The 14,134-nt window shown below is 43.7% G+C and overlaps 1 protein-coding gene across 1 annotated transcript in view; it reads right to left on the bottom strand.

Annotated features, from left to right (window-relative positions):
- The window catches only part of PARP14 (poly(ADP-ribose) polymerase family member 14), a 40,822-nt gene that overhangs the window by 17,931 nt on the left and 8,757 nt on the right, over window positions 1–14,134 (bottom strand). The window contains exons 4-9 of the mRNA XM_044914305.1: window positions 11,927–12,169; window positions 8,954–9,190; window positions 3,234–4,786; window positions 2,481–3,179; window positions 920–1,156; window positions 180–401 (exon numbers count right to left, since the gene is read on the bottom strand). Of these exons, the coding sequence (XP_044770240.1) occupies window positions 180–401; window positions 920–1,156; window positions 2,481–3,179; window positions 3,234–4,786; window positions 8,954–9,190; window positions 11,927–12,169 (3,191 nt within the window). The remainder of the gene's footprint in view (window positions 1–179; window positions 402–919; window positions 1,157–2,480; window positions 3,180–3,233; window positions 4,787–8,953; window positions 9,191–11,926; window positions 12,170–14,134) is intronic.

The following is a 14,134-nucleotide window of genomic DNA, read 5'->3' as shown; positions in this document are numbered from 1 at the left end:
TTTTTTTCTATATCCATAAATTTGCTTGACATTTGCTATGCTACAAGTGGTCTATACCACTCCTTTACTTTGCTGTACAGGAAATACATGGAAAAAACAATCTAACAGACCAACCAAGACGACATCTGAAAACATTAGGGCTCAGCTGCCAAAATAACCAGAAATGAATGAGACTGTACCTGAATATTTTCATGATCACTCGGGTGCAGCAGAAATTGAACCTCTTGTAAAGCTGTCAGTTGAATCTTGCTACTAAAGTTTAACACTTCTGAAGTTATTAATTCAGCAAACATGGTTTTAGGAAACCCCAAATTTCCTGTTCCTATTGCTGGAAATGCAATTGATCTTAAAAACAAGTTCTCGGTGATTTCCAGACATTTTCTGATAATGTCTCTCATGATCTGAAAAGCACAAAGCACATCTTTATGCATCTTTCCTAGAAATGGGAGTTAGAACAAAAAGGACAAGAATTTAGCAACTTTGACTGTGATCTCTGTCTACTCTCCTTTCAAAAGAGGTTAAGGGCAGTCAAAAAAGGAAAGGAAAGAACAGGAGCAGACAAGGAAAAGGGAACATCAGAGACCCTCTAAAAAGATTCAAACTCACTCGGCAAGGAAGGAAAGAAGCAAAGCAACTACTGTTCTAATCCTTCATTCTCCTCCATTCTTCATGCCCTCACCTTGCTATCCTCACTAAAGATGTGTTGTCTTCAATAACTCTTCCCCGAGCCCCAGTAATGATTGAGCACTGTAATCAATTTATATTATTAACTAGTCTTCGGGCAAAGTCAGCTACAACTGAAAGAAATGGCCATCGTGATAGAACCCGCTGATAATGTGACAGACAGAGGCCAATCTACACTATACGGAGAGTCCCAAAGGCGACCCAATTTCCCAGAGAACCTAAAACTTGGCCCCACCTTGTATGAAGATGTGCACCCATCTCTCCAGTCTGGAGCCACTACGTGAAGCACATGGTGGCAGTGTAGACCGTGTCCACTGGTTCGGAGAACTGTACCCATGCCAACAGCCTTCGCTTGGCCGACTCTGTCCAATTCCTCCTGGAGCTTTGGCCCAGCTTTCGCCAAGAGGGCCTGAGAAAGGAGCCCTTTATTAAGCTGGAGATTCACGGGAATGGAGTTGACAAGAACATCAGCCTTGAAGACAAAACCAATTTGTTTCAGATACTAACAAAGAGCATTCATCAAGGATCACTGTATTTGAGCCCCTGGGTTTGGCACTATAGGGGGGAAACGATGATGATTAATTTCAGAGATTGAAATGACACCCGAGGCAAAGGGTTACCAGATACTTATTTAAATAACACTCCAGGACAATGGAGATATAAAGCGAGATATAGATAGTATAGGGTCTCTGAAGGAGTGCAGAGGCATGGCTTGTGGGGTCTGGGAAATAGGAATCAGGGCAGCAGGGAGAGGGAGGCGGGGCAGTCATTTGGGAGGGGACCAGTGGGAACATACACTGGGTAGGGTTTTGGTTTTTTTTCTTTTTTTTTTTTTATTTATTTGACAGAGAAAGACACAGCGAGAGAGGGAACACAAACGGGGAGTGGGAGAGGGAGAAGCAGACTCCCTGCCGAGCAGGGAGCCCGATGCGGGACTCGATCCCGGGACTCCAGGATCATGACCTGAGCCGAAGGCAGTCGCTTAACCAACTGAGCCACCCAGGCGCCCTGGTTTTTTTTCTTAAAGATTTTTTATTTATTTATTTGACAGAGAGAGAGACATAGCGAGAGAGCGAACACAAGCAGGGGGAGAGGGAGAGGGAGAAGCAGGCTTCCCGCTGAGCAGGAAGCCCGATGTGGGGCTCGATCCCAGGACCCTGGGATCATGACCTGAGCTGAAGGCAGATGCTTAATGACCTAGCCACCCAGGTGCCCCTAAACCAGGTAGGTTTGAGCTGTGAGCAGACTGCTTTGATCTGACAGAGCTTTTCTAAATTGGGCTCAATTAAGACACCAAGAGAAGAGAGGAGAAGGAATGTGACCAAGTGATATTCAAGGCTGCCCTGCCTGGGTCACCGAGGAGGAGTGTAGTTCACCCTGGTTCAGCACCATTGACAAGATTCCCATCCTCTGCCCACATGAAATGCTCTAATTTGTCGTTATCTGCCCTCAGCAAATTTGACAGGAAATTAACCTTAGATTTGCCAAAATGTGACAAGTATAAAGGCACTGAAAAAGTATACATGTATAAACGTAAGATAGTATTGTGGGTTTTTGCATTTACTGGAACCCTCGCGATCTGAGTACACTTGCAGTTCCCACAATTGAGTGGCCAATCTCTGTGGGTAAATGCCTCAGTGAAGCCGCCCAGTCTTCTGAGAAAACCACTTCTGAGGCTGGGAGGGAGGGCATGGGATTCTTCCCCTGGGTCCTAGTCTGCCTTGGGCAACAGGCTGGCTAGAGAATCGCAGCACCCCGGCGGGTGTTCGGCAGGCAGGGACAGAAGGGACACTCACCGTGGCGCTTTGCACATCTCCTTTCACCAGCAGGATCCTCAGGCTTCCCTGGGACAACAGAATTTGTCTGTGTCCATGAACGTTGGTCAAGACGGGCTGGACCGTCTGCGGTACACTGGGCCCGGAAGCCGTAGGAGGCCGGGGGTCCTCAAATACAGTTTTCACAGTTTCCGCGAAGGCCTGGACAGTCTTCTCAGCTGTATCCACAAGGTAAATCTCTTTCAAGGTGTGTCCATCCTGCTTAAACTGGAAGTTTTTCTTGATAGCCAAAACAATCGTCTTCACACACTGGGCTAAGGGAAAGCCACCAGCTCCGGAACTGATGGCCGGGATGGCTATGGACCGGCACCTGTGTGTTTCAGCCAAATGGAGACTTTCTTCTACAGCCCTCTTTAACTGGAACATGCACTTCAGGTCCTCGTCGTCCTTCCACCGGGGCCCCACTGCAAGGACCACGTGGCGGTATGGGAGCTTTCCTGCTTTCGAGATGATGGCGCTGCCGGGGAGGATCTTGCCCATTTTCTTCACTATCTGGTCACAGTCCTCTTGGAGCTCAGGGCCGGCTGCTTTGGAAAGAGCCGCCGCCAGGCTGCTGCAGAGCTGCAGGTCCTCACTGGCGCTGCTCACCACCACCTCGACAGGAAACTGGGTCAAGTCACCCTGCTGCACCATCAGCGAGACTCCAGGGGCCAGCTCTACCTGCAACAAGTTGCTCTGCGGCCCCTTAAGCGAGACTCCAGGGGCCAGCTCTACCTGAGCCAAGCACTTCTGCCCATCCGTGCTGCCTCCCTCCTTCTCCCCTCCATTCTCCTGGAGGTCAATGGAACATCCAAATAACCGTTTGACCTCTCTTTTATAATACTGTGCTTTCTCCTGGAAGAACTGGCTGACCAATGGCTTATCAATATGGACGCTTTCAATACAGACAGAATCCAAGGCTTGCTTGACGATGCTCACGCCCTCCAGGACTTTGGCCCTTGGCCCAGTTAGTAAAATGCCTTTTTGTTTATTCTCAAGATTGAAAGTTACCTGAACATTTGTCGTCTTTATCTTTTGCCAGAATGGCTTTTTTTCTATCCTTAAATAATCAATGATTACGGGAGGCTCTATTTCAATCAATCTCTCTATTTTTGTGTGTTTTTCCACAAAGTCAAAAAGCAAGCTATAGGATTCATTCACTTCTCTCACACAGCCCGCGATGATGACCTCAGCTTTGGTTTTTGAAGTTAACTCATCGATTATTACAGTCTTTGAGGAGGAATTATGTCTCTTATGCAAACTGTGAGTGAGCCCTTTCCATTTCTTGCCATTAAGAACTTCCCTGTCCTCGACGTTGATGTGCTTATAACTTAAGGCACTGACCATTTGCTTTTCAGCATCTAATAGGACTTCAGAGGAATAGCCGATTAAGAGAACAGTTTTACCCTCCAGCTCATAAACTGCAAGAATTTTCTGTGCCATCAAAAGAGACTTAGAGAATTCTATACAGTCTCCTTTTTGCAAAAACTGGAAAATCTCAGGGGGAAGCTGGATGCTTTTTTGAACCATGGTGTACATCTTTTTCTGTATTTCATACTTTGCTTTATACACATCTGTGTAGAGGCCTTTGAAGCACATGTGTTGAGAAGCTTCATCATAACAAATCTCCATCTCTGGGTACTCAGTGCGGAGACGCTCCAGGACATCACTGTGACACAAAAGAGAATACCTTCCTGGAGAAATGACCACTTTTTGCTTTAGACTTTGCTCTTCTCTTCTAATTTTTTGAGTGGTACTTTCTATTAATTCCTTGATTTGTGGCTCAATGTTCTGTACATCCTCTGATTTCCCCACTAAGGTTACAATCCCCGTAAGTGTATCAAATTCAATCAAAATCCTGTCGTCGTCTTCTACACTCTTTTTTATGGTGTCCCACACCATGGGATCCACTTTAAAGGGGGTAACTTTATATTTAGACCTGATGCTAGAGAATGCTGTGGAAACATCTTCCTTCCATCTCCTGATTCTCAGTCTACCGAGACAGATTAATGTGGTCGCAGGTCTGATGGTAACTTCACTACTGAGTTTGGACCATATTAGATCACAGTGACAATGTCTCGCTTCGTCATTTATCTCATCAATCAGATGCTTCTTTTTCTGTAAGAACTTCCATAAGGGAAGATCTAATGATTCTCTGAATGGTGCTGGAAGCTTGATCAGAGGTTTCTCCTTTCCATACAAGGCCGTGCCCAAAGAGGTATAATAGGGAAACACAGAGAGTGGCATATTATTGAGGTCTAGTTTCTTGGTCATGATGGTGTGTAACACTTAAAAGGAAAGACATAAAATAAAGTAACCCCAGTGTGGTATGTTTCAAGTGAAAAAAAAAAAAAAACAAAAACACTATTCTATTAGGGAAAAAAAACCCTAATGATTGTAGAACTTGGATGTTATAACATGCTATGAAAAAGCAGCACTACTCTCAAAGTGCTCAGATACAAATTGATTTTTATCATTCCTACATAGTTATCCCTTGCTTAATGGAATACTTTCCAACCAAGATCACTCTATGTTGAAATTCTGTTAAGTAAATTCTATTTTCTGTTTCCTGGTAACATTTATATATCACCACCAGGTTAACAAATAGATAAGAATTTGTTCACAAATATGGGGGTAATGTTTGCCCCAGTGTAAAGAATACTCTGGTACTCAAAGCAAAGCTCATGTAAGAATCATGCTCTTTGCTGCTTCTTGTACAGTCTCACAGTTTTAGGCTTCATAGCTGATTTAGATTCCATTAATACCTCTAAGAGGAGGAGCATCATAGTAATTACCAGAGCTGACCATGTGTCAGACACCTTTCTAAGTGCTTTCCGTATATTTATTTATTTAAGCTTCTCAGCAACCCTTTGAGATAGAGACATGATTATTATCATCCTTATTTACAAATGATAAAACTGAGGCTAGGGAAGGTTAGGTAACTCAAATAGGGTGATGTAAAGGACAAACACCCGAGCTAAGATTTGAGTCAGTGTCTGTCTAACCCCAAAGCCCCGCTCTTGCCCCTTTACCAGGGGTTCCAAACAAGATCACTTCATGGTCATTGGAGAGCCCAGCCCCTGGGGCCTCGGATTCAGTAAGTCCTGCACCTCCCTTGTCCCTGCTATAATCCCCTCCTGCCACTTCTACTGGGGCGGTCCCTAGGGTGGAATATGTGTGTGTGTGTGTGTGTCTGTATATGGGGGGGGGGTACTCTTCTTCCCCTCGTATTAGTTATTAGACAGGTACAGAGGGTCTAAGAAGGACGAGAATTAGACTGAACTCCAATAACAACTTGGATTAAAATAGCACCCTTGTAGAAAGAGGTTAAAAATAACTTCACCTTGTGCATGATTGTCTCCTAGCCCTGGAACCAGACATCCTGAAAAGAACATGGCCTTCAGAAGCCAAAACCCATAGCTTGAATTTCCCAAAATGGCTTTGTACAAGCTCCAAGCCTAGGCAGGAGCAGTGACCACTAACGTGTACTGAGGCCACACAATGTGCCAAGCACATTGCTGGTATAATTTCATTTGATCCTGACAAATTCCTCTGAGGCAAGTAGTGATGTGGGCCCTATTTTACAGATGAGAAAACAGGCTTTGGTGGGTTAAAGTAACTTGCCCAACAGTGGACCTGAATAAGCATTTCTCCAAAGAAGACATACAGATAGCCAATAGACATGCATGAAAAGATGCTCAACATCACTAATCATTAGGGAAATACAGATCAAAACTACGATGAGATACCACCTCACACCAGTGAGAATGGCCAGTATCAAAAAGACAAGAAATAACAAGTGTTGGTGAGGATATGGAGAAAAAGGAACCCTCATGCACTGTTGGTGAGAATGCAAATTGGTGCAGCCACTGTGATAAATGGATAAAGGGGATTGGGAGATATAAGCTTCCAGTTATGGAATGAATAAGTTACAGGGAGGAAAGGTACAGCATAGGGAACAGAATCAATGATATTGTGATAGCGCTGTATGGTGACAGATGATAGCTACACTTGGGAGCAGAACATACAGAGTTGTTGAATCGCTATGTTGTACACCTGAGACTATTGTAACATTGTGTGTCAACTATACTTCGGTAAAAATATATATAGGGGCGCCTGGGTGGCACAGTTGGTTAAGCGTCCAGTTCTTGGTTTTGGCTTAGGTCATTTCCTGGGGTTGTGAGATCAAGCCCCACCTCAGGCTCTGTGCTCAGTGTGGAATCTGCTTGAGGTTCTCTCTCTCTCCCTCTCCCTCTGCCCCTCCACTTGTGCTCTCTTTCTCTAAAATAAATAAATAAATAAATCTTAAAATATATATAATAATAAATAAGTAAAGTAATAAAGTAATTTGCCCAAGATCACAAAGCTAGTAAGCACCAAAGCCAGGATTTGAACTCTGATCTGTCTGACTGAAGAACCATCACAGATTTCACCTTCCTATGCCTTAAATTCTCCATCCTGTTTCCTCCTCTTCAAGAAAAAGTAACTATATGCACAGCATTACTAAGATTCAGTGAGCTACTGTGGCAGAAAACACAGCAAAAGATCTTACCTAGAGTAGGTATTAGATAAGGGTTCTTTTCCTTAAGATTTTGTGAATCAGATTTTATAAATTGAACAAAATAATTCCAGAGTAAGTGCCTAACTTATTCCTCTCAAATAATCTATATAAATGTAGACTGCTAAATAAATTATGTTTTTAATCCAGCTTTAACTACAGTTGGCCTCCTTACTAATAATAGCCCCTAAGAAAAATTAATGTTTTGGGTTTTTTTAAAAGATTTTATTTATTTACTTGACAGAGAGAGAGAGAGTAGCAGAGGGAGAGGGAGCGGCAGACTCCCTGCCGAGCAGGGAGCCCGATGTGGGGCTCGATCCCAGGACCCTGAGATCATGACCTGAGCCGAAGGCAGACGCCTAACCGACTGAGCCACCCAGGTGCCCCAAGCAAAATTAATGTTATAGGTGAACAGGTGATTGCCAAAGAATGGAGACCTTAAGAGCACAGATTAAGGGCCAGACTAGCCAGGTTCAAATCCTGGCTCTGTCACTACACTAGCTGTGTAAACTTAGTCAAGTTATTTGACCTTTCTGTGCCTGTTTTCTCATTTGTAAAACAGGGATTACAGTAATAACAATGCCCACAAAGCTGCGAATGCACTTTGCAGCACCCTGCAGAGCTATGCAAATGTAAGTCATGATTATAAGAAGGAGCGGCCACAGAAAGAAAGGGAAAATCGGTATATCTCAGACCACGGAGAACAGAGAGTTCGTGAGTTTAGACGAGGAGGCATGGTCAACATAATCAGATGGTACAAAGAGGTCAGGATGAAGGGGAGCTTTGAGAGTGCCCTACTGCTCCCAGACATGGCTCTGCATAAAACAACCCTAATTAAATAGTCATACAAGTGTAATGTAGACACTCTGAGGACACACCCAACTGCCCCAGGCCTTCAAGAGGTTCGAAGCCCCACCATAAACGGGAGGCTCACTTCTAGAGTAGGCAGCTTTATGGAGCTCTCTCTCCCCTGGGCCCAGTCCCAGGCTCGGGGAGATTGAAAGAAATTGTGACAGAAGCTCCTCTTTTGTCCCCCTGCTCAAGGAACACTAGGACTTTCATTCCATTTTAATCCAAAGCGTATCTTCACCCCAGTTTCCGCAGCTCCTCAAAGCCAAAGGGAATTTCCTCCACGGATCCCCCACGGAGCAGTTTATCTTCGATGGGTGGAATACCATGTGATCGTGTCTCATGCTCCCCCTGTTAGTCCCAAACCCACTGTTCCTTCTCTCCCTAAGAAGGCTGGCCCCCTAATTCCCACGCCTCCACCTTCACCTCTGAACATCAAGTGGAATCTCCAAGCTGACTGTACATGCCTCCGAGAACTGGCAATCTAATATCTACGAAACCCTTAGAGGTGTTTCCCTGAGGTTCAGCTGAACATGGTTTTCACGGGGTTGCTGCAAAGAACAATCCAGCAGGCATCCACTGGATGCCATTAACCACCCCTATGAATTTCTGAATGATGAGACTGACACGTGAAAGGGGGAAGTAGTGATACTTCACAGGAAGTGTATGTGTTTCTGAGGATTTCTTTACCTAGCCTTGTTGGGATGAACTTGAGAATTTCTACCAAGTAGACAGCTAAAACACAGATCATCTTTTTTTTAATACAGTATTTCAAAGAGTCTAAGAATTATGGATTTTTCACTATAGGTAGAGACTCATGAGAGAATCTCCTTATATCTTTCAAAACTCGGCCCTGCTTCTCTAAAGTTTAAATCACTGGACTCATTAATGATCATATCCCAGATGAGCAGGATTACTAATGGATTTCCAGTGAAATTTATGAATAAAAAATAAAATGCATCAGAACTCAACTGATAACTGATAAGATCTGCTAAAAGGGTTTAGATCATGTCAGGTAGGTTCACAAAATCAGGCTCATAGATATTACCTTTTTTGTCAAAAAACTCAATCAGAGCCGAATTCTCTTCAGGCAAACACTCAATACTGGCAATTCTTCCTCCTCCATTTTGAGGATTTTCAAATAAGCATTTCAGATTATAGTCATCAACACCAGGTGGCAGGTTTTCAACCCTGATTGTTTTCGTCACTTCCAGAAGTCTTGGAGAAAGCTGGAGTTGTTTCACTGAGTGGTGCCTGGGACAATCATTAACAAATGTCACAGCATCTACAAATCAAAATCAATCAATTAATCCATCCATCCATTAGAAAATTATGATCATACCTTTATGTTATACAAAAGAAACTGAATATTAATTGAGATAAAGGAGATAGCTAAGCACTCAATTTTTAGAGGCAAGATTTTCATTTCTTTTTTTTTTTTTTTAAGATTTTATTTATTTGAGAGAGAGAGACAGATATGGACAGAGAGAGCATAAGCAGGGAGGAGCGGGAGAAGCAGGCTCCGCCGAGCAGGGAGCCCGATGTGGGGCTCCATCCCAGGACCCTGGGACCATGACACAAGCCGAAGGCAGACACTTAACCCACTGAGCCACCCAGGCACCCCAAGATTTTCATTTCTATATGAGAATTTACGTTCTTACAACTCCCGGTCTCTGAGCAGTAACATACATGTGAACGTTTTACCTGGTGTACTGCCATGGGGCTGTGTTCCTGATTGCAGGCACAGCTCTCTCCAACCCCCCTTGACGTCCTACCCGAGTGCTCTGTCTACAGTACAAATCTCCTCACTCCCCTCCTTTCTCAAGTCCTACAATGGCTCCCCATTACCCGCAGACATCAGTTCACGCTCCTTAGCTAGGCTTAAAATGCCCTTGGTTGGCTATTTGACTCCAAACTAATTTCTAAACATCACCTCTGGTTATTCTCTGCCATTCATTTTATTTTCCCTGTTGCCACAAAAACTAGTCATTATTTTGAAAACCCTATTCTCTTTTGCCTCACTATATATAGTTACCTGTACCTGAAATGCCCTTCTCCGATTTTTTTTTTAATCCTGTCCTATCCCTCCTTCAAGACTCAGCCTGATTATCTCATTCAAATTAATAAATATCGACGGTGGGCTCATGATGTGCCAGGCACTGTGCTAGGATCTGGAGATAGAGAGATGAATATAACAAGTCCTTGAAAATTCACCATCTAGGGGCGCCTGGGTGGCTCAGTCGTTAAGCGCCTGCCTTCGGCTCAGGTCATGATCCCAGGGTCCTGGGATCGAGCCCCGCATCGGGCTCCCTGCTCCGCGGGAAGCCTGCTTCTCCCTCTCCCACTCCCCCTGCTTGTGTTCCCTCTCTCGCTGTCTCTCTCTCTGTCAAATAAATAAATAAAATCTTTTAAAAAAATAGAAAAAAGAAAATTCACCATCCAGGAGTGGGGAGGCGGGTCTTGAAAGCACACAAATGGCCTATTGTGGGATCAGATGATGCAGGAAGACAAATACTGGGAATCCCACAAGGATTGTCAGAGTAAGTGGTTGCTGATCTGAGTTTTGAAGGACAGAGCAGAGTTTAGCTTATAGATTAGGGGAGGAAACGTTTCCCGCAGAGAGAAGAGCAGTGGCAGGAAATAACAGTGTATTGGGGACCTGGGAGACTGGGACCAGTGGAGTAGAAACTTCATAGAAGGGAGTAAGCAAGGCAAAACCAAGCCACCTTGTTTGGATCCCCTTTCCTCCCATTCCCCAGAGCCTGCCGTTCACAGCGGAGGGAGGCAGCTTCTCTCGCATCTTCATTTTTCATTTACATATGGGTCTCCAACTCCATAGGAGTTCCTCAAGATCAGGAACCAAGAATTATTCATCTCTGTACCCACAGCACCTAAACAAGTGCCTGGCACATAGTAGGTATTCAAGATTTTTGATTAATGAACAAAAGCAAGTCCACTCAGTTCTTCCTTTTTAAGAAATAATTATAAAACTGACATGAGAATAGCTCCCTTCACTGAGTCCTTACTACGCATCAGGGACTATATTAAGAGCAGCTTTGCACACACTGTCTCATTTAATCCTCTTAAAAGCTGTATCAGGTAGGTATTTTTTCCTCTAGTCTATGGAGGAGAGAAGTCAAGTACAGAGGGGAGTAACCTGGACAAGCTCTGATAATTAGTCAAATGGTGGAGCTCGAATTTTGACTTCATGACCATCCTCCTGCCATGGCCATGGAACAGTGAGGGCTCGGATTGGAAAACTGCCTGGTCCTTCTGGACATGACTCCTCACACGGACCTTGAAGAGCACTCATTTCCTGCATCCCATGCACTTCCTCTCCTGCATGTGGGATGACCATGAAAGTACTAAGGAAATGCATGGTAAAGGACATAAGAGAAGAGGCTGTGTAGAGGTGGGCCACGGGGTTCAAATCCAAGAATTTATTAGCATCTCTGCACCTCTTCGTCTCCTCAACTGTAAAATGAGGAGGAAAAACAATGATCTCAAAAGGTTGTTAAAAGGAACAAATGAATTAACACATGTAATGAGCTTAGCATAGTACCTGACTTACAGTATCTCTATATGAGTGTCTGCTATTATCAACATTACTACATTCCAATAAGTCCAGTTTGGTAACACAGATCAGTATTTACTTCTCCCAGTGAGATAACGCATGTAAAGATGCTGAATTTTCTGCTTGGAATCACTTTTATAACCTTAGACTTTAGATTTCTATTTGGGTGTGTTATCTCTCTCTCTCTGTCTCTCTGTCTCTCTGTCTCTCTCACACACACACACACCCCCTCATACAATGAAGTCTGATTTACTGAACATACCAATTTCGTTTTAAAACAAATTTGCTTCTCTTTCAAAATAAAAAAGCATCTATATTATCCTGAAGTCCTTTCTTACTAGCTACGAGAAAAAGTCAAGCTTTCAGAGTCATTCCATTAGCTGGGTGTCTCAAATCCCAAAGTGGGGCACAAAGAAGATTGGCAAATGCAGTATCATTTGATCTTACCCACATGTGTTAGAAAGGTAACTACAGCAACGTCAAAATCTCGTAATACTTCCACTTGAAAAGCATCATTGGACAGGCCAGTTATATTCTCCACTATCAAGATTAACATTATATCAGTTACATTTGTCTTGAGATTTTCAAATGCAACCGAAGAGGCTGTATTTTCACACTCTTCTGAGGTATCTTCCATTTTCTCTGATCTTCTACTGGGAGTAAGTTTTGTATCCAGTTCTTCTGACACATCTGATTTTAGAAGGACAAAAGAGGTACAAGATGTTACATTTGTCTATCATGGTCTTAGCAAATTATCATAAGACACTGTCCTCTTTCCTTTTCAATCTCTTGGCTAAGCCAAATAAAAAAAGATCTGAGAAGGCTTTTTGCTTAATTTAGTTAAAAATAAAATGTAACATTTAACTATCATTGTTAAGTTTGATTTTTAGTGTGCCCTTTTCTGCCTTGTCTCTTTGAGGAACCTGTCTTTCATAGCCTTTGACATATGCTTCCATCAAGCACCTTATACAGTTACTGAATTCAGCTTCTCAAAAGCAAGGGACATGTTTATTCATCCTTGTATTGCTGGCACCTAGTATATACTTGAGGCTCAAGAGTGCTGAATCAGAGATTTACTGCTTGGGCCACTGGAGGAAAGCAAGAATATCTGATGACATGTAACATATGATGCTCTGAAAAGTAATACGTTTTCATCACTGAAGATAAAGGATACTCGTTGAATGACTAAGGAACACACAGAGAAAGTAAAATGGCCTGGAGAGCTGTATGTATACATCAAGCTCACCGAACAGCAATCCTCCCAGCCAGCTTGTTCCTCTCCATTTTTGGCCCTACGTGAGTTCCATCTATGCATCAGGTCAGTCCCACTCTATACTTGCCCAGTGCAGCATGATGCATATGATATAATCTTTAGACATTCTGTGAATGACTGTTCAGCTGGGGCCCTTATTATGTTCAAGGCACTGGAGGTGTGGAGAGGGGTGCATAGAGAAAACATCAGATAAGGAACTTACAGGTTTTCTAATGGAGGTATACAAGACAAATGACAAAAGGAACTGACATTTGTAAATGTTTATCACGGCAGAGTAAAATGCTTCGTGCTCAACAAATCCATTTTGTTTTCTTTCTGGGCAACGTTTCCCAGACTTCCCACAGCCAAGTTCATGTGGCTAATGGAATAGGGGTGAAAGTGTGAATTGCACTTCCACGCCTGGCAAGTACAAATCTCCTTTATGTGAATTTCCATTCTCCTTTGCAGTGACTTTGGAGGCCACGTATCAAAAGTAATCTTGTCAAAAGATGGAAGGAACCTGGGATTCCTGAAGCAGTCTAGCCTGCCTCCTTCCCCAGCTGCTGACGGCACTGACCTATGATTTGGGGGGTCGTTTGTTACAGCAGTTAGGTGATCCTAACACATACTCCTGTTACGTGTGGAATGTAACACCACACACTCACGCCAAATAAAAAATAGCTTAAGGATTCAATAATACCAGAGCATTCAATGAGATAGGTGTGACAAAGCAGAAGGACCGCTGAGCTGGGGGTGAGGTTGTCTGAGTTCAACCCCTGACTCTGCCACTCTTTAGCCATGTGACCTCAGGCAAGTCTCTTTACAAAGGAGTCCTGGATGAACTGAATGGTAAGAGCCTTTCCAGCCACATGGTTTTATAACCGTATGACTATTAGAAGCTTCGTCACAAGAGAGGCTTTGTTGACTGCCAAATAAAGGGCATCAATAATCCAGCCAGGAGCCCGAGAGACACAGAGGCGACTGGGCTGCTTCGGAAAGGCTTCAGGAAAAGGGGAAGCTGAGTGGATCTTGAAAGCTCTCTAGAGTTTAGATAGAGAGAAGTGGGATATTGGGGGTTGGGGCCCACAGAAGTACAGGCAGAGTGCCATGACTGCGCCAAACTACTTAGGAAATGGTGGTCTGACTGATGAGGCTCAAGGAGCACTTAGGTGTAGATGTAAGAAATTAGGCCAGAAAAGTTGGCTTCATCAGGAACGTGGTGTGGACTTTATCCTGCAGTCGGTAGTAAGGGTGAGTCGTGGAAGGTTTCTGTGATAAGGAGGACAGGACATTTAGCAATAGTAAAAGCGCCGGTCAGATTTAAGGAAAAGGACATCAGATACAGAGAGACCAAGCAGGGTGCTCCTGCCATGCTGGATTTGTGAGGTAATAATGGCAGCCTG

The sequence above is a fragment of the Neomonachus schauinslandi genome, chromosome 1 (assembly GCF_002201575.2).
Source record: "Neomonachus schauinslandi chromosome 1, ASM220157v2, whole genome shotgun sequence".
Taxonomy (NCBI): domain Eukaryota; kingdom Metazoa; phylum Chordata; class Mammalia; order Carnivora; family Phocidae; genus Neomonachus; species Neomonachus schauinslandi.
This window is presented reverse-complemented; position numbering and strand designations above follow the sequence as displayed.